The following is a 22,672-nucleotide window of genomic DNA, read 5'->3' as shown; positions in this document are numbered from 1 at the left end:
TGCAATTAAGCTTCAATATATTTTATAAAAAATAGTACTTAGTTTACTTTCACATAAGTGAAGAGATACAATTGCACAATGGTGGTTACAATGATAGAAATACATACTGTTGATAAAATGTTTGCAAGAGATTTAAAAACGTACTGTACAGCACCACATCTGAAATTGGGTGATGGCAAAATGAATCATACTCCATGTCCAAGTAAATTAAATTCCTAAATCTTTCTTTTGGAATAAATAAAAAAATACAATGTGCAATATGTGTCTGACACTACCAAAATTTTTCCTGAAGTTGAGCAATAGATTAAAAACAAAAACGAGGTAAAAAAAGACATTCATGCATTTAAGCCACCATTAGTCTCTGACTCTAAAATAAGGCAGATCATAATATTTTAAAACTGTCTTTAGCCATTTAAATCCTCTTTAGTGCTTTTCAAGACAAGGTCTTGACAGACCTTTATAGTATCATGAGTTAAGATGTTTTTATCCAACAGGTTATTTTTGACAGGCTCAGCCATATTTGAATGCATTATATGGTAGAAAATGTTGCTTTTCCTTAATGAAAAACGAAATGTAAATTAAAAGGAACTGAGAGAGATGGATGCTTTTAGAGTTTATCACAAATGACACTGCTTTGAGGGAGGCAGCTGAGTGAAAGGGAAAGAAAATTATGTGTCATCTTCAGTTTTAATGACATGGAAAAGGGTGACGTTAAACAGGACTTGATGTCCGTTATTCCAGGCATAGAGAGCTCTATCTCTTGCATTGTAGTCAAGCATGGATATATGAAAGTACTGATTATGGAAAGGAATGTCTGTATACTCATAAGTGGAGGTTTTTGTGGAATAAGAGTAGTAGACCTTGGCTCCTGTTAAGTGGGAGTTAGTAACATACAAGGTGCCACAGATCATGAAGGATTCTCCAGCACTTCTCTTTGGGTAGCCTGTGTTCCAGCTCTTCAGCACCTCCAGTGTATCCTGGTTTAGCTGGCTGATGACAATGTTGCCTGCATTCTGGTTGGTGGCATACACAGCCCATAGCCCAATTTCATCTGCCATCAGGTCAATATCAGAAAAGCCACCCCAGGTGTAAGGGTAGACATTGTGAAAGCCAGCATACTCAAGGCTACGCTGTGCAAGCACCCGCCCAGTGTCAAAGCTGTATTTGATGATGATGTTGCTCTGATACTTGTTGAAATAGAGGGAGCCATTGTAGACAACATGGTTGGTTCCTGCCCATTTGAATGGAAGGTTGTATGTCCTTGATTCAGCCCCACTGACAAAGTCTGCAATTGATTTATATTCACGGACAATTTTATTGTTAGTGTAACTATCCATGTACCAGACCTGGAAAGAGAACAAAGATTGGGAGTAAACACCTGGAACACAACCTGTGGTACATGATCATGATATGGCGTGATGGATACATTGCCAAAAAAGAAGGAAAAAAGAGTTTAGGTGTGCAGCATGCCATCAAAGTACAATATTGTCCACGTTCCTGTTACAAAAGCATGAGAAACTCTTGAATTTCTGAATCAAAACTTACCTATACGGGGAACTCTCAGGAAGACTGTTACTAACTACAGTGTCTGCATTTTCAGAGAAACTTATTTGTGGATTATTCAGTGTTTGGGTCTCTGCTATATGGGGCTTGCTTAAAGATGTTCCCAGAGACTAATAATCAAAGAGAGATGGCAAATGGCATGTGACCTAAGCTCGGATTTATGCTTAGGAATAAATTTGGTTGAATTTTCTTCAGCTGAACCTCTCATCAGTGAAAAATAGTGTATGCTTAGTAAAGAAACCAAATACGATAGCAATGAAACCAGTAAAGTTTAGGAAGCAATTTTTTCCCCTTAAAACAGAAGAAAGCAAACTTAATACTTTAATAAAATATATTCTGTATGCCAACTTCAGTTCCCCCATTTTTTCCTTCATGCATTTTGCCTTTTCTCGTTTTAGTTTGTCAACTCCTGAATAACAACAGAAGAGAATAATTTTTGGAGATTTTTTTTGTGTGCTGATTTCACAACTGGCATTAACAAAATATTTCTATAAATGGAATGTTAGCTCCCTATCTTCCTGTTAGTTGAGATGCTGTGAGGGATATGGTTTGTTCCAATTTGCGTGCACACGGGTAGTGTTTGCCTTGCTTTGGGGTGGCATTGGGGGGAGTGTGAAGTCTGTCTGGGGGAGGGGTTTGCAGGGCTGCAGGGTGTGCAGGGAGGGGGCCACAGTGGGGAGCAGGTGCTGGTGGAGGTGAGGGCCCGTGGGGACAGTTGTGGAGCAGCCACTCGTGCTCTGAGGTGGCAGAAAAACTTCCCCAGGACAAGACAGGGCTGAGCAGAGTTTGCTGCTCTCCTAAAGGTAGTTGAGATTCCTGGGGTCGGTAGTAAACCTGCATGGACACAGCAGGCAGAGGAGAACTGCATGCAGATCTTTAATTATTGCCATTTGTATGTTGCCTTTTCTTGTTGCCTTTGTGCTTTTTTTTTTTTTTTTTTTTCTTTCTGTATTCCAAAAATTAACCTTGTGGGCCTCATACAAATGAAATCTCATGTTTTGACTTCAAAAACCCTTCAATGGAGGGAGCACTCCTCGAAGCTGTGGCCAAGTTGAGATCCCACTGCAGATCCGAGCAATAATGTAACTTGGATCTGAGGCAGAAAATGGTCCGAATACAGCTTACATAGGGCCTAATCCTGCAAATTGTGACTGTGCAGCATTATGGGTTATGCTCTTGAGTAAAAGTGTTGGTATTTGTGTTATACTACTTGGGTTCTTAAAGGCCCAAGCTCAGTTAAATATGGTAGGAAGAAAAAATTGCGTAGTCGGTTCAGATAGTTGTATGTCATCCCTGAAACATTCCCTGAAGGAAATGGCACAAAGGCGCTCAGCTAACTTTTCTCTTTGCATATTTTTGCACAAACATTATTGCTTTTTTCTCTGAAGATATTCAATAGTGAAAATGATGGAAGTAGAAGAAATACGCTTGTGAGTGCAACCTCCTAGGGGAAAAATATCATTTTAAAGATTAAAATAAAGCAAGTAAAACTCCAGAAGGATACAAAGATATTCAGTGTCTTAACATACTCGGTTATTTTTCTCTGATGCTAATGGATCTGTCATCCAGGCTCCAAATCGGGTTCCGGATATCTTGACTGTAATGGGGCCTGTAATTTTCATCAATTTGCCACATGCTGAAATTAGAAAAACAAATGCATTAATGCAAATAATTACACAACTCTCCTTGACATCAGTCAGAGCACAAGACCAATTGCTCTAAACTAAATAGTGGCTCCAGGGGATTCAGGCTTATGTTGAAGATGGATTGTCATTTTCACCGTATGAGCTTTTCCATATTGAGCAGTAATATAAATATGTAAAAATATACAAATAAATTGTGTATATTTTTAAGCATAGTTACATTTTCTGGGTGTAAAGAAAAATACAACCTAGTAAAATATCTTCTGAGCTGAAGTGAATAACATTTAAAAATAAATGAAAAGAAGACATAAACGCCCCTCACTTTTGCCTTCAGAAAGTTCAGCGCAAGGCTAGGACTGATGGATGTTTCAGGTTTCCATTGGCGAGGGTAACAAGGAGATTAAGGGCAGACAGGAAAAAATGAGCTTGTACACAAAACATATAGCTGTACACAAACGCCTGTGTCTGACTGCCCTGTGGTTACACACACGTAGCTGCTCCAGTACTGGGGGCCTGTCTGAAGTTAAGAAAGAAAATTTGAGAATTATTCATCAACCTTGGCTGTATTGGTTGGCTTCTAATCCATTAGGCTGTCTCAGACTGTCTGGGAGGAAATAATGAGAGTCGATATGATCTTTGATGCTCACCTTCCTAACAATCCAAAAATCTTTATTTTAGGGGACGTTTATAACATACCTATTAGCAACAAGCCCCAGGTGTAATTTGTATGTTTACTGAGAGGCTTAATATCACACAGTGGTGTGTAGGTGATTAGGTGAAATAGCATGTTTTTGAAGAAAAGATGTTCCATAAGAATGTAAAAATAAGTGACACATTTCATTTATTTTTTTAATATAAAAATAAGTGCTTCTCTGTGATGCATGGTTGTGCTATACTGTGTAATCCTATCTGTCTAGGAAATGTGGAAAACAAATGTATCTGGTCTTGAGAGTGAGTTTATTCAGTTCAAAAGAGAAGGTCATATCAAGCCTGGATTTTCTGCTTTATGTGACTGGCAAGGAACGTGTTGTGCAAGCCTGTGTCAGTCAATTAGAAGTGGGTTAATACCACAGTGAAAACTCAGGAGCTGCTTGCGGGGATTTTGTTCATGGCCAGGGAAGTGGGGTTTAATGGAAATAAAGATAACCGAGTACCTGCTGAGACCTCAATGAGCAGGGTAGGCTGTGTCTATTTTCTAGGCCAGTTCTAAGGCCTTATTATTTATATATTTTAATCTATAGAAGATATTCTGGAATTTCCCATTTAAAATAATTTTATAGGTTTTCTACATTTGGTTATCAGTGTACATATTTTTTTTTTGTTCTGGAATCTTTTGCAGATAGTCTGCTAGTATTGTGTGCTGAGTGCTATTTTTCTACAGCAATGAACTTCTATCAGCTTGGAAAGTAGAGGACTATATCCTGTCAAGGTGAAGGCTTTTATTTTTAGGTGGTATATTAGTAAATAGTCTCAGAAATGGGCATGAGGTAAACTCAAACCTTCAGAGAGGTTTAATGTGGAATTTGGAATAAAATTGTCAGAAAACTAATAATGAGTAGAAAGGAATCAGGAAAAAATTAATTATCCCCAAAACTATAGTTTTTAAAATAACTAAAATGCAGTGAATGTATGAGTTAAAGGGTACGCTAATTGGTGCCTTTAAAACACAGTATTGAAATTAGTAGGAAAACATAAAGAATTCCAAATCACTGTTTCTTTTATTCAAAAAAATATCCAAGAAGCTAAATATGGAATCAGAAATGAGCTGTGAAATTTTGCTTCTGAATGGACAAAACCAAAGCATATGGCAGAGATGTAGGGGTGCTCAGGAGCCCACCTTTTACACATGTTCTGGGTAATGTCATGTGCTGGGGTAGGCATGGGAGAGTGCACGGTGTGACTTGAATTCACAAAACTGCTGGCACAAGGACTTTTGCCGAGGCCAGGCAGAGCAGCCACCCCACCAGCAGCAGCCAGCACTCGGCGAGTGCAGAGGCAGTGCAGGTGTGTGTGAGCTCGCTGGCTTTCTCACCAGTGTGTGTGCTAGCAGACTGTGGGGAGCAGCACGGGCATGCATCAAGCTCGAGGCCCCGCATCTCCAGCAGGAGAGGTGTAAAAGGAGCGGGTGTGCTTGTAGCCCGTGCCATAATTCAATGGTTGTTTGTGTGCATGGGGTGCCATGTGATTCTAGCTAGAGAAGGGTGTTCAGAAATTTGTAGATTTATTAATCCTTCTTAAGTGTGTAGTACTGTGATTTGTCTGTTGTATTACTTGTATTGATCCTGACTGTATAGTTCACTGATTGCCAGTTAATTACCTGTTGTTAATAATTAATAAACCTCTTCAGTCTTGATTTGGTTTAAACTATGTGAACTGAGCTGCTTTTCTCTGTGATGGGAGTCAGATGCTTTCAGAGAATGATCTTTCAAAATGTTGAGATACTGTTCAGTGTGAAAAAAGAGATGATGTTGTACTTCAGCCACTATATGACTGGCAGTTTGAGTCAAGGTATATTTGTGTGATTAAAGTTTTCCTCCCAGATAGCATGTAGTGATCAAGAAAGGAAGACTGTTAGGAGAGTTGCTTTATAGCTGAGGGACAGCTGACTGAAAAAGTGACAAAGCTGCTCGTCTCAGCATAACAAGACTGAGCATCTTGTAACAGGCACAGGGATTTTTTTTTTTTATTCTGCCCTGTAGTATGTCCCATCTTTTCCTTGCTCATTAAACAGAAACCCATAAATCTGCCTATTTGTGATATAACTTGATGGAACTGGTATTTAAAAATAAGGAGTAATACTACAAGTATTTTTTCCACATATGGTAAGCCATTCCCACTGTAGTGATAATTCTAGTCATGTAAGTCTAGTACCCTGCTATTGCAGACAGCCTTTTTATAAAATTATTAATATGATTTTAAAAATGGGGAAATATTGTTTGCACTTGCCTACCCTCACCCTTACTCCAACTGAAGATTGTTTCAGAATCTCATTCTTCTGATAATTTGAAAAATGTTCAGGGCCAAGTACGTGGGTGTCATCTCTCTTTTCTTTTGAGTAGTCAGAACTCAAGCCATTGCTGCCAGACACGTGCGGACTAGAACCCTTTGTCAGTAAGTCCTCTCAGTTTAGAAGGACCTGCTTGAAAGAACAGGAAAAGGCCTCAGAGCAAGTCTAGGCTGACTGGTCAACTTGATAAATCAGCTCATGCTGTTTTAATCTGTTTAAGGCTGCCCATGTAACTTTTGTTACAAAAGTTGAGCACGAAGTGACCGTTAAAGAGTAGATGTACTACTGCTGGAAATTCTGTGGGGCAGAACAGATCTGGAAACCTGCTCCAAAGTGAGCAAATACGAGGAGAAGTTTGTGAAAGACATTTGACAGGAGCGGTTTTGATGCTAGCTGGGAATAGGTGGTTGATATTCCCAGTCTCAGTGATGCAAATGGATACTGGTAGCTGCTATATATACCAAGTGAGTGTATGATTTATAGAAGGACTTGCAAGGGAAATAAAAATATTCTCTTCAAGTGTTCATAAACATCATTATTCTATTTATTGTAGGTGATAAACAGGGGAAAATAAAGTGGGTATTTTTCTCATTGGTTGCACAAATGACTTTCAAGTGTTTTACTGCTCGCACTTTTCTGCTCATGGTCAAATTTGTCATAACATTATAATGTGAGGGAATGAGGAATTATTTCTTACTTAAGAAGTACATGTCTGTCCTGTATAATACAAAGCACTATAGTCTAGTTATTAGAGCTTGCTGAGAGGAAGCCTCTGGATTCTTCTGCATGTGTGCAATGACTTGCAGTGTAATCTTTGGGAAAGTAATTTATCCTCCTGGGCTGCTTGTTCCTTCATCTACAAAATGGGGATAATAATATGTATCTCTATTGCACAGTTTTGTACTAAATAATATTTGTAAAGTTCTTCAAATCCCAAAGGGAAGGATGCTTTGGAAGTACAAGTACCACTGCAATCAATAAAGTAATCTCATGCCTGCACCAATACCTCTTCTCCTACTGATATAACAGCATTTCTTTGGATACATAGAATATTCTACTTCTGAATTTCTAACCAAAAATGTTCCTGTAAAATATTGTTTAGATGCTACATTATAATCAGATGTAGCTACAAATTAATTCAATGTGTATCTACTATAATTATTTTCTCATCTTTCATAAGCAACATTTGGCAGAGTATTGACTTCTATGAATGCTACCCATATAATTTTTTTCCAGCTTCATAACCACATTGGGAGAAGAATAGGAACACCCCAAGCATACTGTGCAACCTGCATTCTCTTATAAATGCACATGCCTTACATGACTCCAGCAAAGAACCCATACGTGCATAAGTGTTTGTGGATTTGTGGTGTGTGCAGTCATATGCACTTTATTCCTATGTGTTTAAGTGCCTGCACCCTTTTAAGGTTTTGTGAACAAATTTCTCAGCAGCTTCAGCCTGAATTTTCTCTTATTCCAAAGAGAAGGAACAAGTTTCAGCCATCACAACTGCTGGTGGTAATCATTAAACCTCAGTGAAAGTAAGACAGCTGCTTACTGTATGTTAATGATTGTTGAAAGTGTTGCCAGTGCAGATGGAAGATCCCTTTTAAGTGGCCAGGGCAATATAAATAATGCATTATATCGCTGAAAAACACCTGCTAGGGAGAAGAATGGAAAATGGCTATTGCACATGCTTGGTTAGATAATTATATTGTGAAATGTAACAAAATCTGTGAAGATTCAAGCCAGATCCTGTGGCACATTGGGGCCAGTCCACCTTCTGCTGCCATAGGCTTCTGGCCCTCAGATTTTCATGGATGGTCACAGCTGGATCATCTCCAGCGTGGTGAATGTGGCTGGGGAGAAGGTGTAGCCATGAAGGTGTTTTTCCTTTATGCCCGCTGATCTGAACACATAATACCAGCTTTCAGGAGTTACAGTAAGCCTAACTGAAGCTGTTTTCGCTTTAAAAGCCGCACAGGGGCAGGCCAGAAATACAGTCAGTCCATTAGTAGGTGAGCATTAAAGTCATTTAAGCATTTAAGACCAGGGAATACTGCCAATAAGGATGAAAAAATCTGTATTAGAGCCTGAGAAGGCCAAATTCCTTTTAATAATAGATGTGCTTAATAATCTATTTCATAAAAAAAAATTTCCCTCTGTTGTTAATGTACATAGTTTTAATAGGGTTTTTCTACATTAGTGCATCAAGGGAAATATAATATGTTGCAGGAATTCAGGACAGATAGGAGGGGAAATGTGGGTGGAAAATAGGGAAAAAACCCCTGTGAATACACCTAGTCATTCTGATGTACAAAATGTACCTTATACTGCAGTCACTTCACTAATCAGTTATGAGAATATGCTGTAAAAGCAGAGAAAAACAAGATGCTTATTAAAGATAAGTTGGTTATCTTTTGGTGTCTAATAAGCTTACTGGAACACTCACTATCAGAAAATCCTCTCTATTTATATGACTTTTCTTGCTTGCTGCAGTATTGCGACACAGCCATTTTCTCCTGACTGCCTCCTGTCAATGCAGTAATGTGCTATTCTGTGTGTGTACTGAGGGGAAAACAGGATCATAAGAAACTTCTGTTTGAAGCCCATCGTCACTGTGTTATTTCTAGTATAAAATAAAGAAATTGAAAATAAATAATTTAAGAGGCTAAAGGGGAAAACAGGATCATAAGAAACTTCTGTTTGAAGAAATCTTTCATGTATTTTAGCCCATCGTCACTGTGTTATTTCTAGTGTAAAATAAAGAAATTGAAAATAAATAATTTAAGAGGCTAACCTAGATTTTTCTCATTCCATTGCCTCACGAAAATAAAGGGGCACTGCTTACTGAGTTTATAACACCTCATGTCACGTGTAGCATTTGAAATACTCAATAACTGAGATATCAATCACAGGATCGAGCCTTGGAATTTCTAGTTTATTCGTGTTCAGTGTTAACTCACAAAGCATTTATTTCTCATAGAGGGGCTGGATTGTTGGCTGCAGCGATCCACATGGCAACAGTGATCCCTTCTGGAGCCTCAGAATGCATGGGGGTAGGTGGGGGAGAGGGGAGGCGGCACCGTGATTCCACAGCAGGGAGGTACTAATTATCCCTCTTTGGCAAATGGAAGCTAAGGCTGACACTTGATACTTCAAGCTTTTAGTTTTGGTAGCTGATACTGAGCTAGTGCTGATTTTCAGAGACGCTCAACATTTGACTTTTTCTAACTAAAGCCAGCATGTGAGCAACAAAGACGGAGGCTGCCTGATGTAAATCTAGTGCAGGACTCCCAATGGATTGTTGCTGTGCTTCCTACAAAAATCACGCTTTGTTCCCTTAAATTAGGTGTAATGCTTAATTATGTTGTATTGAAAACTGGAGAATGGCATGCCTCTCCCAATGCTAATATTAGAGGTCTAAAGACGGTACAGTCAGAGTGGCCTCTTGGGTGTTAGGGCAAGATGACAGGGCTATGATGTGGACATCTCAAAACTGACTCCAGTCTGCTTCGCACTAAATTTTTTTCACACTGACATCCCAAAGATGACCCAAGTAGCAATGCCTGCCTGAGTTTTTTTTTTTTTTAAAGGATATTTGTAGCTCTCCAACCAGCTGTAAATCTCTTAGATTTTAAAGTTGCTGTCTGTTATAATTTTCCCTCTTGATTCCTTCTGTATACAGTAGGGTAGATCATTATATAAGATATACTGGTGCAAACTTAGAATCTTATGACTGACCTTAGGTTGAGTTACTCTTGACTTTTATTAAGGTAGCACAGATCAGAATATAATGCAGTCTTTCATCAAACAAGAAAAAAGATAACTTTGTCTTCCTATAGAGAGACAGCTACAAATACACAGCCGAGGAACAAAATTTGCCATGAAATTCTTAACTTACTGAGCTTTTTCATGCAGTCTCGAAGTCTGGTTTCTAAACTGAGTACGCGCTGGTGTAGTTCCTCATAGTCATAAGCACCAAGTTCTTCCTGAATCCCAGTGAGGACAGTAGACAGATTCCTAATTTCCTCCTTGAACTGGGTGATTAATTTGGCATCAGTTTTGTATTGTTCCAGAACTGGGATCAGTGGCAGGAGCTCATCCATCTTTTCTTTCAACTCCTGTTAAAGGCAATGAAACGTGTATTAGAGTGGTTTACAGGAGTTCAATCCCCTAGTTCCCTTTCAGTCATATTTATGCCTGATTATTAAAATGACTTGAAAATTACTATTGATTTTAGCTACAGATCTATTTACTATTAGTGCATTGTGAAAGTCTTGGAAATCTTAGACTTAATGGTAGTAAGCAGCAGATATAAGGGAATAGTTTTTCTACTGAAAGTACACAATTATCTCCAAGTGATCTGAACCAAACCTGTTGAAAGTCTGACTTTCCATCCAGGGGATATAACCCCCTCTAAGTGTGTCTTTCTTGAGAGAAGGTGATCAGGCCTGAACACACAGTGATGTTCAAGGTCATACCTGTTTTTATAGTGCTGTCATAGTTGGTGAGCTGTTAACTTCTATTTCACTCCTTAGAAATACTGAATTTATTTTTTTGCTTCAATGGCTGTTGAACACTGTTTAGTTCTGTTCCAGCCACAGTGATATATACTTCTTTCTTCTGAAGTAAAAAAATCCATGGTTCTTAACAGTGCTTTGTATTTGTCATCTTGCTACATCTAGGTGCCTTTGAACTTCCTCAGTTGATCTCTCTTCTGGACTACAACAGATTGTTTTTTTGCCATGTGCAGTTATTCTTTGGGTTGCCAATCCTATTCTTAAATGTTGATTAAATAAAATAAGGCTCCACTTTGGAATCTTGGATTGTCCCCTTCTCTGATTTTTGCTGAGTCTCGTAATTTGAGAATTTGTCTCAGTTTGTAACCTATATTGGCTGCTCAACTTTGGTTTCTTTATTCTTCTTTTAAATGCACTAATCATAGGGGTTTTACTAAATTTAAACTAATTGTTTGACGTTGCTTTTTTTTGGTTATTATTCTGTAGAAAACCTCAAAGAATCCCTGCAGTCAAAAAGTTTTGCCTTGTTATAAAGTAGACAGGTTTGTCCCTGATGTGTCATCTGTATATAGAAGTTTGCATATCTTTTTATAATTTGAGGAAACAGCAGGACTTCCATGAGTAAATGCCAGAGAGACATGAAGAGATGCAAGCCTGGACAAAACAAGGCAAAGGATAGAAATAAAGATTTGTTAGGTGTTAGCATTAGGTGGTAACAGAGATTGGGAACAGATGAGGACACACAGCAAGAGGCTATTGAAGGGGTGGAGTAGTCAGCAGGTTAAAAGGGAAAGCAGAAGTGAACTAAATGGAAGCCCAAGCACAAGAAAGAGGTACAGAAGGAAATGTTGTTAGAGGTTAGCGTAGTCAATGAGGTGTGCAAAGACACACAGGTACAGTCTGTTACATCGCTTGTATTAAAGGATGCAGTAAACAGAACAGGACATTTCCAAAATAAAGAACATGATGATGCCAAATGCATTTTTGTTAAGGAAATGTGAAAGAAGTGATAGGCCGGGGCAGCATTTGAGCTGCTTGAAGATCTACCTCTGACTTTTTGCCTCTCAAGCACATTCAAGGACAGCTTGGGAGTTCTACAGGATCTCTTCATCACCTAGCTAATACATCCATATTGTTTTAATAATTGCTTTCATACTGGAATTATTACTTACTCAAAATAAAGGCTTATATGTATTGTTAGGAAGTATATTTTTCATACAGTTAATCTTAATAGCTAGAAAATTGCATTTTAAATTATAAGCAGATATGTCATTATAAATGGATTTGAGAGTATTAGGAGTTCATTTGGTTCTGTTCTCCAGGGGTCTTCCAATTACATTATAGTAACAGAATTATTGAAATGGACAGAAAGAAGAGAGTCTTTTTGTCTACAATTTAAACTCTATTTATTTGACTGTTTTTATTAAAAACTTAACTTGAGCCTGCTTTATGCCTGTTAAAATGAATAGTTATTTTTTCCTTGATGACAAGGAGAGTACGCTTTGTGACATAGAAAGCAGAGCTCCAGAAGCCACAATTTTTGTTATTTCATTTTGAAATTATGAACTTAGGCTTTGGTTCTGTGGGGTGGTGAACTGCCAAAAATTATGAATAAACCATGGTGGGAAAAAAATGCAAAGCTTGTAAAAACTCAGGAAGATAAAAGAGAATTAAGAGAATTAGTGAAGGTAACTTATTACTGATAGGATTTATGCCAGATTGAGGTATCATCTGAGGAAGCTGCTGTAACTTTTTGTGGCAATCGGGTATCTCCAGCCTGGCATAAATGCTGACTTGCCTGAAGTATGACCTCACATGTGATCTGGGTCAAATTTGTACTCTTTGGTTCTCATCACGGAACCACAGCATTAGAATATCTCACTTCAGTAAATGATATAAAGATGGTTTTGATGTTTTCATGATAAAGAAAATATTTTATTGGTTTCTTCTGACACTCCTAGCTTGTTGCTATGAGGACTGGTACAAGCACTAATTTGTACTGCAACACGGATAGGTGGTAAACATATTCTGGCACTTCATGCCTGCTGATATGAGGAGTTATGCTATATCCAGAGTGAGTTTCTGTGTCTCAGGAAAGATAAAGCACTGCAATTTTAGTAGATCAAATTTCAGAAAGCCACCAGTGTATTGTATTATATTGACCTTTAAAATTATAACTTGATTGGCTGGAAATCTGTTTCATACTCTGGCAGACTGTCAAACTGAAGTTAAATGGCTGGTCAATACAGATATTGAATACTTAAAATGTTAGAGTACTGCAGAAATCTGCTAACTTTGACCTTGTCTATCAGACATTCAAATTTTGATATTTTGTTCCCAAGAAAAACTATAATAAGAATACAGACTATATAATGGCATTACACAAATGTGTTATTGTAGCAATGCGTGATGAAGAGAAAAAAGGTGGAGATGTTTCTTACTACCTGAAAATAACTGGAAGTATGTGCTCAAACTCTAGTACAAACGAAGAATGATGACATTAAAAAATAGAGTTTGATAGTCAGATCATTAGTGTATTAGTTCCTGATATTATTAAGACCCAATGGATATTCAGTGTCTCTGAAAATTAAATGAGATCCCTTAGCTATATAACTGTTTAGGTATGTAACTTTAGCACCAATTAGAAAATTAAGGCCATTTTATATGAACTTTCATAAACACTTTATATATTTGGTTAACATAATGTAATCTTCAGAATGTATTTTCTAGATCCTATTTTGCTGTCTTGCAGTCTTGAAAAATCAATTTATCAGATTTGATATTTAAATAATTTAAATATGCTGTTGTAACATTTTTTCCTTAAGAGTACTTCAGATAGCTTTTTCAGAATATACAATGCTATCTTGTAATCTCTGCAACCCTCCTTCCTCACAAAAAGATTGTCTTGTGGTTTTTGTTGTCATTAAAATTCCTTGGAAGTGTTTTATTAATCACAGAAGTGTGACTGGGAATGATTGCCCTCCTCCCCATCCCAAATTCAGAATGGCAAACCTTCAGACATGAAATTAGATCTTAATTGTACTGGATAAAAATTACTATAACTTGATTTATTGTAGGCTTCCTTTCAACTGCAGTAAATGTCAGGCAACAGTAAAAGTGCAGAAGTCTCTAGCTGTTTGCTATTAATTCCATTGGATCTCCCCATTTATCACTGGAGGTTGAATGAATATAAATTTATCAGTATGACATGCACATTGATACAGAAGAAACGAGAGTCTGTTTATAGTGACATTCCTCTAATGGCTTAATAATTAATAGTTACTCCCTATTACAATTAAACTGAACAGAGTAAAAGATTATCATCATAAAGAAAGATTTATTATACTTTTCTTTTTTAATGTTGCTCTTGTATGAGCATTTCAGGCTGAAATCTTAGCGGTCCATGCATTGCTGCTCAGTACATTGCTTCCAGAAGGCTTTCAAAATTATTGTTAAAATAAAACCTACTTGAAAATGCTTTGTCATTAATGTCTTCCGGTCATCTTCAATTTGCCGAAACTTGGCCTTCAGCCCTTTCATTTGTGTTTCCATTTTTAAAACATACTGGAAATCCCTCTGAGTCCGTAGATTTAAAACTTCAATAGATTGGGACATATTCTGAACCTGTTGAAGAAGAACACTCTCTAAATGCACTTTTTGTTGCTTTACTTTTTTTCCTGGTTAGGTAGTTAAATGTCAGCAATAAAATGCTTATGTCAATGCTTTAGTTGTGAGTCATTTATACCACAGAATAGTTTTAAGCTTCATAATTGCATGACAGTACAAAAATTGGGAGACTGGGTTAACAGATGACTATCAGGAGCAAGACCTAGAAGCCATAAGTGATTTGGACTGGCTTCTTTGAGGTAAAGAGAGAGAGATCCTTTCAGCACCATTATCAATGAGCTCAAAAAAGGCTGTTAGGCAGTGGAGTCTACTTTGACGCCTGCAGGAGACGGTGATTGTTCCTCAGGATGTGCTATATAGCACGTTTCTTCCCAGACACTTTGGGAGGGACAGGACTGAGATTTGGAGATTTTGGTTAGTACGAAGAGCATGCTTTTTATTGCTAGTAGGCATTTATATAATAATTCAGTATAAGGAATTAATGAGACTATCCAAAGGTAAGCTGGGGTGTACCCATCATCAAACAGGTGTTTGCTCATGATTTTGTAAGTAGATATAAAATGAGAAATTTATCCAGTAGTCTTACTGGTAGAAAATCACATTTTTTTACAGATGAGAAGTACTGATTGTTCAGGTAACTTCTGTAGGGCAAGTGACTTTGTACCTGTATCAAGCATGTTTACCACAATGAGGCAAGAATAACTGTTATCTAGAGTAAATTATATATATATATTTAAAAGTATCTGTTATAACAACAATGCTTTTGCCAGTCATAAAAATGACATATCTTGGAAGTGCAGTTCTTCTGTTTCAGTAATTGTTTTGTTTTCCCAAAACATGGAAATAGTAGACTGCTGTAAATATATTGGGAACCATATTGAAGTTTTGGCTCCAGAAAAAAACCAGTCTACCTTCCTAATAAAAGACAAACCCACCAGTATTCCTGTTGTTTGCAAAAGTATGCAATGTTTTAACTGATATTTATGTTTGAAACTAATGTGTTGTGACCTACAGAATGTGTGGATTCAGGAAATACTCTTAAAAATAGTATACATTAATTATTGCAAAGTTGCCATTAGCAGTCCTTAGTAAGTATTTTTAAAGAAAATAATAATGTTTCTTTTTTCTTTGCTTTCTAATTGTTGAAAGCAGGCAAATGAAGTCCTTCAGGTCTTGGAAGAACTTTGACTGTTTCCATTTGGCAGAAGATGCGTTCACACAGAGGATCTAATTAAATAACTGTGCATGGACTTAGTAATAATATGACATTACATACCCATAATCACCACAGTCCTAATCATAAAAAAAGAGCTTTTAGAGATGGATTATTTAGGTTCTTTTCTGTGGCAGTTCAAAAACTGTGTTGAGATCTTACCCCCCCAGCCTCTACCCCAAAAAAAAAAAAGATTTTTTTTTTTTACATTAATATTTTAGTGTTTGGGAAGTATGCTAGAGCAAAGACTCTGGGGACTGAAGTCTTCCTCTGTTAAGCAAACAGACAGCATGAGGGGAGGTGGCTCCTCCTCAGTGTGCTGGTCCATCAGTGTCCTCTCCCTGCACCTCATGCTATGGGCTCTGTCACAACCTGAAACTACATCCCTGCTGAAGTTCATGCAGGTTTAGGGAGGGAAAAATCTGCAGAGGTCTGGCACTATACTAGCACTAGAGTGATTTTTCTATAGCTAGAAAAATACTGAAAATTGTATGCTAAAAATGTGTTTTTAAGTCTACATTCTATGTTGCTTTCTCGCGCTGTCCAAACACTCTCTCAGGCCTCGGGTTCTGTACCACCAGCTGTGACACAGTAACTATAACCTTGGTTACTTACACAGGGAATGCAGAACAACAGTTTGTGTTTTCATGGTTGCAGCATTTCTTCCGTTGTTGATGCAAAATAACACTTCGTTGGTTTTACTTATATATGCAATAGTGGATAATACTGGAAATAAGAATTGGGCTGTTTGGAGAAAATTTGCACCACCAGCGAATGAATAAATAGTATTATTTGAGGAAAGAGAAACGAAAGAGAATTAGAACTGTTTGTCTTTTGCACAGTCTGCTTTGCAGATGCTGTCATGTCTGTATCTCATTATTTGTTGATAAGAGGCAAGGAATGACCTTCAAGAGTCTCATGTGATTGAAGCAGAAGCTGTAGTTTAAATCCCACAGCAACTAGCTAGTTTGAGCTGGGATTTGTAACTGTTTTTACATAGACAAATGAGTCCTCTGTGTGTGTACCAAAGAATTTTGGGGAGACTGAACAAAAGAGAAGATGCAGTTTGCTAGATAAGTGACTTGGGTTGGGAAAGGTGTGATATAAGGAAAATAGACAAATAATGATCAGTAAGGGAGAACATAGGAGATATACCCTGAAGAAATATTTTTATTAGTTAACTCTTTAGTACCCCATTACGTATTAAACTTATGAGGAAAGGAGTGGATTTCTGTGGGAAGCTTAGTGATCAAAAGGAGGAATTTGTTGGGAAGACTTACCTTCTCTAGCAGTTGTCTGAGTTGCCTGCTTTTGGCATCTCTTGAACATAGGTTTTGTTCAGGTGCAACAACAGTACAAATGCAACGGCCGTCAGGATCCTGGGCTGAACTATAAACTTGCCACCCTTCCTTGGGGCTAATCTGAGTCTGTAACAACAAAGCAATACAAATAAAGGAAACCAAACAGATTTTTTTTTTTCTTTGAAAACCCACTACCTCAGAATATTTTTGTTTATTTTTGCTGTGTATCTTTACAACGAGGTTCCTCCTAGTCAATAATTATTTCTCTTAACTAATTAGATCGGTGGTTTTGCACAGTTTTGTTATGTCTCACACCTCTGTAATAGTTCTCTACAAGTGTTCAACACACATTGTTTCCAGGGTGGATAACAACATTTTGGGCTTGTTACTCAGCACAAACTATTTGATTTAATTCTTTGCAAAGTGATGTTATAGTTTTTCATCAGCAGAGAACAAACATGTCCTTTCTGCCTGAATGACTTTTACTTTAGACTAGTGGAAACAACAAAGACAGAAAAGAACAAACACAAAACCCCAAAGAGAGAGCAGAGCGTACACGACTCACGAGTTGGGAATTGGCTCAGAAGCAGTTTGGGATGAGGGTTAGCAGGTTTGCCCTTAGAGATGCAGCACAAAGGAAACTTCTGCACTGACTTCTACTGCACATACACCAAAGGGAAGAGAGGCTTGCTGCAGGGTAGTTCTGAGAAGTGTCTGCTTAGTTTAGGTGAATGGGGGGCCATGGCAAGGATGGCACAGTGCATTTAAGGTGCTGCATGTCCTTCACAGGGACAGAATAATTCTGTAAATTCCTAACTTCTTTTACAGCAAACATGACTGAGAAAGAAAAGCAAAAAATCACATTTGTTTGCAGAGCAGGCTAACGCTGCACTGCGTTTAAAGTTTGTGTGATACCTTGTGAGATTAGGCATCTGTGTATTCAATGGGATGTATAGAAATACACAGCAAAAGAATGAGAGAAAGTGATATAATTAGATGTTTGAAAAGATTCAGGTGCTGGAATTAAAACTAATAGACACAGGAAGTAATTTTGTAACTTTCTTTTTAAACTGTAATTTAAAGTTAATATCATGCATTATTCTTTCCTAATAATATAAAGTTGACTCCTGAGTTTCATAGTAGAGATACTAATGGATGCCATTGAAGTAATCTTGGTCTGGACACAGTTGGAATTCAATTACTAGTTATATTATAAAATGTACTCAGTGTCAGGACAGTGAGTGAGTATTTAAACTGGGAAGCTTTGATATTGATGCTTTACTGGCAGCTTAGTGTGGAACAGGTTGCAGAGTTCCTCACCTCAGAAGAGGTGTAATATCTCTGTAGACTGAGGTTAGGGAAGAGCACAGACTTTTCATGGCTCTTCTTCAGAAATCATTGAAGATAACTGTGATCTCTTCTACTGTAGAGTTAATTGAAAAATCAAAACTGTATTTTTCCCATTTTGCAAGGAGAAACAAAGTGTCATAATGTAGATGACTGTAAGAAGAGGATAGCTGAACTTGCCTTAGGGTTTGCTAGGAAGGCATACCCAGAGTTCGGTGCTAAATTATACTGCCTCTGTGGTGTTCTCTTCACCTTAATTTTTAGGGCAAAGGGAATCTAGTTTAAGACACAGAGAGCAATAAAAACTAAATGAAAATTACATCTTCAGGGACAATTTAAATTGGTTTTGGGCAGCTACTAAAATTGCAATCTCGAACAAACGAAGCCTATCAAGGCTGGTAACCCTTGCGAAGTGTAAGCTCTATTCACTCGAGTAGTTTCCATGATTATGATTCTCTGCAGAACCTCTGCTCAGACAGTGTCGTCATGCAAGAGCAAGGAAACTGAATTTTTGTTGAAGTTCAGGAAGCTAGAGCTTGTGATTATAATTCCTTTAGGATAGAAATACTTAATAGACTTTATGAAAAAATGTTATATTTGAGCCTTATACCTGCTACATTTAGACTGGCAGCAACTTGTTTTACTGCATTTAAGTAAGTTTTCTACAGTGGAGAGTGTATGAGAGACCAGGATCATGCCCAGTCTATAGTAAAGCCCTTATAATCCAGGCTATGTTATCAAAGGTACTTATATTCTAGTGATGTGATGAGGGTCTCTCTTGGCTTTATCTAAGAAGAAAAAACTTTATAAATTTAGCAGATATTTTCTTATGGTGTCTAAGAACATATGGCTTGATTTGAAAAGTAACTGCTATTTGGGAAAATATTTCTCACAGTGAGAGACTGTCAGGCCCAATATGAGTGCACGGTTATTGGCTGCCCGTGCATAAAAAAGTGCTGACATAGTACTCCTACAATTTAGGCTACAGGTATTCGGTGGCTTTGCGGTATTCTGTGGTTTCCTGTATTTGGGGCATTAGGGTTCCTTCATTAATTAGGATTGGTAATATGAGTGATCACAGAGAAAAACAAGCATGTGTGTGTAGGTGCACTTTGCTTTTTGTTTTTCCTGTTGTTTTTTTCGTTTGACATTTAATCCCTACTTAAGCAAAAACTGCTGTGCCATGCAAGAAAGAGCTAGGAGGCATCAAAACCTTATAGAAGCTACTGATTCTGCTTTTCAAATGCAGACTTACTGCTGACAGGCCTTAGTAAACAAACAAGAAAAGAAATAACAAGTGGAGAACAGCAACGATAATAAATTATACTAGCTCTTGAAAATCTGGGGAAAACAGAGTCCCTGCAAAGACCAGTATTAATCATTGCCTTGGCAGGCTGCTGCGCTAGAGTCACTTCACTTACCTCCAAAAGATTTATTTATTCACTTGCAGTTTTATGCAGTGTGATAAAACTGTTTTAGTTACCTCCATTGTTACTAGTGGCAGGGCAAATGGCAGTGCGTATACTTAATATGGTTGCTTAAATATAAACAGCATTTTTCAATTTCTCTTGCAATTTCAATCCTGGGACTGGAACAGAGCTCAAAAGAGCTGGCCCTTTCCCCAGCCCCACCTCCTACTTCAAGTTCTTCCAGCTGAAGCGAGGAAATTCAGAGGTTTTGTTCTTTTTTTCCTGGCACAATATGCACAATTTATGAGCTGTGTATATGTGCTAGGAGAGAACTTCTGCAGAAGTGCACGTGCTGCACCGTTCACTGGACAAGTTGCCAGTGGATAACTCTTGATGGCCATTAAAAACGAGTCAGTGATGACCTCAGTATTACTGAATGCCTGGGGCACAAATTCTCTCAGCCAACATCTAAATTTTAAGCAAAGGTAGCAGATTTGGGATGCTTGGTTTTATGCAATAAGAACTGCACATGACTGAAATGAGTATTATTTTTTGCTTGGCAAAAAATCTTGGCAAGCTCAGATAATCAGGTTTTCATGACTGTTTCCCCAGCTCTACTGGCACTCCTGCTACCTCTCTTGATATGCAAAATATGCGTATAACTCCAACTCAGTGAGTGCAAAGATTACTGAAAGAAATGTTAGGAGGCATTTCTATCAGCAGTGTTCTGTTGTAGCCAAGAGAAGCATGACAGTTTACTCTACTTGGAATCTGAACATGTTAATATATATAAACACATATATGTGTCTGTGTGCACAAACAGATATATATATATATGCGTGTGCATCGTGTAGTTACTCAGATGCAAATTCAAACTTGGATTTTAAAGTGATAGGGAGCTTTATTACTTGTAACATCATATTGACAAAACAACTAGCAATATATACTGTAGTTCAATGAGTGCTAGTTACATATAGGGAAAATAAAATGGATCTTTTCCTTGTCTTCTCATCTTCTTGCTGCTGTAAAACACAACAGAATTCTTTCTTACAATGTAATTTAATTAATTTTAAAGTAGTAATATTTAAAGTCTAAATGCAGGGATTTTCTTCAGTAATGTTTTTCCTGCATGCATATATTCAATTAATTAAACTTTGATTAGTAAATGCATCATTTTTAGTGAGAACTAAAAATTTAAGTTCTGACCGTAGTGAATTACTGTACAAATAGTTAAATCTACATTTTACATAACATACTATTATGTAAACATCTGATTGCAGTTACACAAAAAGATAGAGAGAGAAGTGTTTTACTAAACATTTAGGAAAATGGTGTTCTAGTTTACTTTATGAATACCAGTATAGTGTTCCCTCTTGTCCAATTAAAGTATTACTTTAATGATCAGGCTTCTCATGAGTGTTAATCACAGCTTCTCTGTAGGTCTTCATTAACAGAGGCTGCTGTATATAAGCATAAATGATACAAAGTGACATTCCTGTCATTTGGATTATTCCCTTATCAGCCTTTCTAAAATTCTGGTACCCAGCCTCCTAGTACTAATTTTATTTTGGTTCTAACAGCTATTTATTTGCATAAGTGTACTCTAATAAAGAAAAATAGGAAAGAATCAGACCCCCTGCACACTGTTGTATATTAACGGTTCACTACATTATTCAGACAAAAAAATACCTACTGCCGGATATTTTTTTTCTTAATAATGCAATACATTTTTCTGGAACAGTAAACAGGGGGAAAAGTCTGGACAGATGAAATGACATTGCTGTACTATTTTTAGCATTCCACGCTCAAGATGAAGGCATTTCTCCTTAAATATTTAAGGATGCTAGTTTAAAATCTTTCCTTTCATAGTAAGACCACAACATGCTCACCAATGTGCAGTTTTATGATGCCCAAAGAGAAGCATGCATTAAGTGATGACAGGAAGATTAGCTTAAAAAGAGATTTACAAAGAGGCAACACACTAAAGCTTTTGCTGGCACTTAAATACTACTTCAGCATTAAGATGGCTTGCAACATATCACAGCTACTTACTGGAGTATCTGAAGTGGTTATTCTGGTGGTATTTAGTCCTACCAGAGATGGGAGAGTTTGGGACATCCAGTTAGAGATCATTGCCATGGTACTAAGAACAGCACCAAGCTTCAGCAGTGGAGGACTCATTGCTGTGGAGCTAATGAGTTTTGATAGTGACTGATTATCATCCCAGAGCAGGCTGGCAATGAGAGGCGTGACTGCAGCACACAACATCCACAGCATGAAAGGAGATCAAGCTACCCAGATTTATTCATCCATTAAAAACACTCATATCCTTATTTGCCCTCTGTCTTTGGCCTCTTACTAACAAATACTTAGGACTATCTTAGGCTGACCACTATATCACCAGTCCTTTCTATGCTAATAATCATTGCAGTTTCCAGTGGGAGATGGCATGGGTGAATTACCTCTTTATAGGTGCTAGAGAGTCAATTAGCACTTAATTAGTTCAGTCCTTGCAGAGTGGCATGCATTCCTGTCTGAAATGCAAAAGCCCAATCACAAACTCAAACACAAATAACTCCCAACTTCCCACCATGGCTTCGGCAGAAATAAGCTTGGGTCTGTTTCTAAATATGATACTGCACTTCTCTGAGCGGATGGGGAAGGGGGAGAACTGTTAGCCTGCCCATGAAAACACCTGAAACATTTCTGAATTTTCCTTTGTTTGCTGATCACACATAAATTACAAATATCAGTGAGTTTGTAATTTGTAGATCTTGTTATTAAGATATTTATTGTTCATAATAGAACATTGAAGCAGTAAAGATTTGCATTTCTCAGTATTCTTGTTAGCTTACAGGTTTTCATACCGAGAGGTATTGCGGTGGGCTGGCAGACTCAGTGTATCTTTATTGCTGTTTGGATGGGAACAGATGACAAACTGTGAGTTGCTCATGTAGCAGTTTGAGGCTTCTTTTGGCTCTAATCTGCTGTTAAATCTCCTGTTCTCTAGTGCTGCAGAATGATCTCCAGGCTCAGTAG

The 22,672-nt window shown here is 37.6% G+C and overlaps 1 protein-coding gene across 2 annotated transcripts; it reads right to left on the bottom strand.

The window, feature by feature from the left end:
• Nucleotides 1-21,814, bottom strand: OLFM3 (olfactomedin 3). Of its 2 annotated transcripts, none has more exons than XM_010082148.1 (6): nt 21,645-21,814; nt 16,857-16,992; nt 14,205-14,360; nt 10,118-10,337; nt 3,093-3,199; nt 1-1,346 (listed from the first exon to the last, which is right to left on the bottom strand). In XM_010082148.1, exons 1-6 carry the CDS (start codon nt 21,812-21,814, stop codon nt 669-671), a joined length of 1,467 nt encoding a protein of 488 aa, XP_010080450.1. In that variant the 3' UTR covers nt 1-668. The 2 variants fall into 2 exon arrangements, with proteins under 2 accessions (XP_010080450.1, XP_010080451.1); XM_010082149.1 differs by having other exon boundaries at nt 16,857-17,003; nt 21,686-21,814.
• Nucleotides 21,815-22,672: the final 858 nt, after the last annotated feature.

Source organism: Pterocles gutturalis, unplaced genomic scaffold, assembly GCF_000699245.1.
Source record: "Pterocles gutturalis isolate BGI_N339 unplaced genomic scaffold, ASM69924v1 scaffold14909, whole genome shotgun sequence".
NCBI classification, from domain to species: Eukaryota; Metazoa; Chordata; class Aves; order Pterocliformes; family Pteroclidae; genus Pterocles; species Pterocles gutturalis.
The sequence above is the reverse complement of the archived record's forward strand: the minus strand, read 5'-3'. Positions and strand labels throughout refer to the sequence as shown.

What these genes read in the sequence shown, in the direction of transcription:
- OLFM3 (XM_010082148.1), bottom strand. Translation starts at nt 21,814, where the DNA reads ATGAGTCCTCCACTGCTGAAGCTTGGTGCTGTTCTTAGTACCATGGCA. An exon ending in CAAGCCATCTTAATGCTGAA is followed by an intron (nt 16,993 to 21,644) that starts GTAGTATTTAAG and finishes GACTCAGATTAG; the next exon opens with CCCCAAGGAAGGGTGGCAAG. An exon ending in AGACTGCATGAAAAAGCTCA is followed by an intron (nt 3,200 to 10,117) that starts GTAAGTTAAGAA and finishes TTCTAATTTCAG; the next exon opens with CATGTGGCAAATTGATGAAA.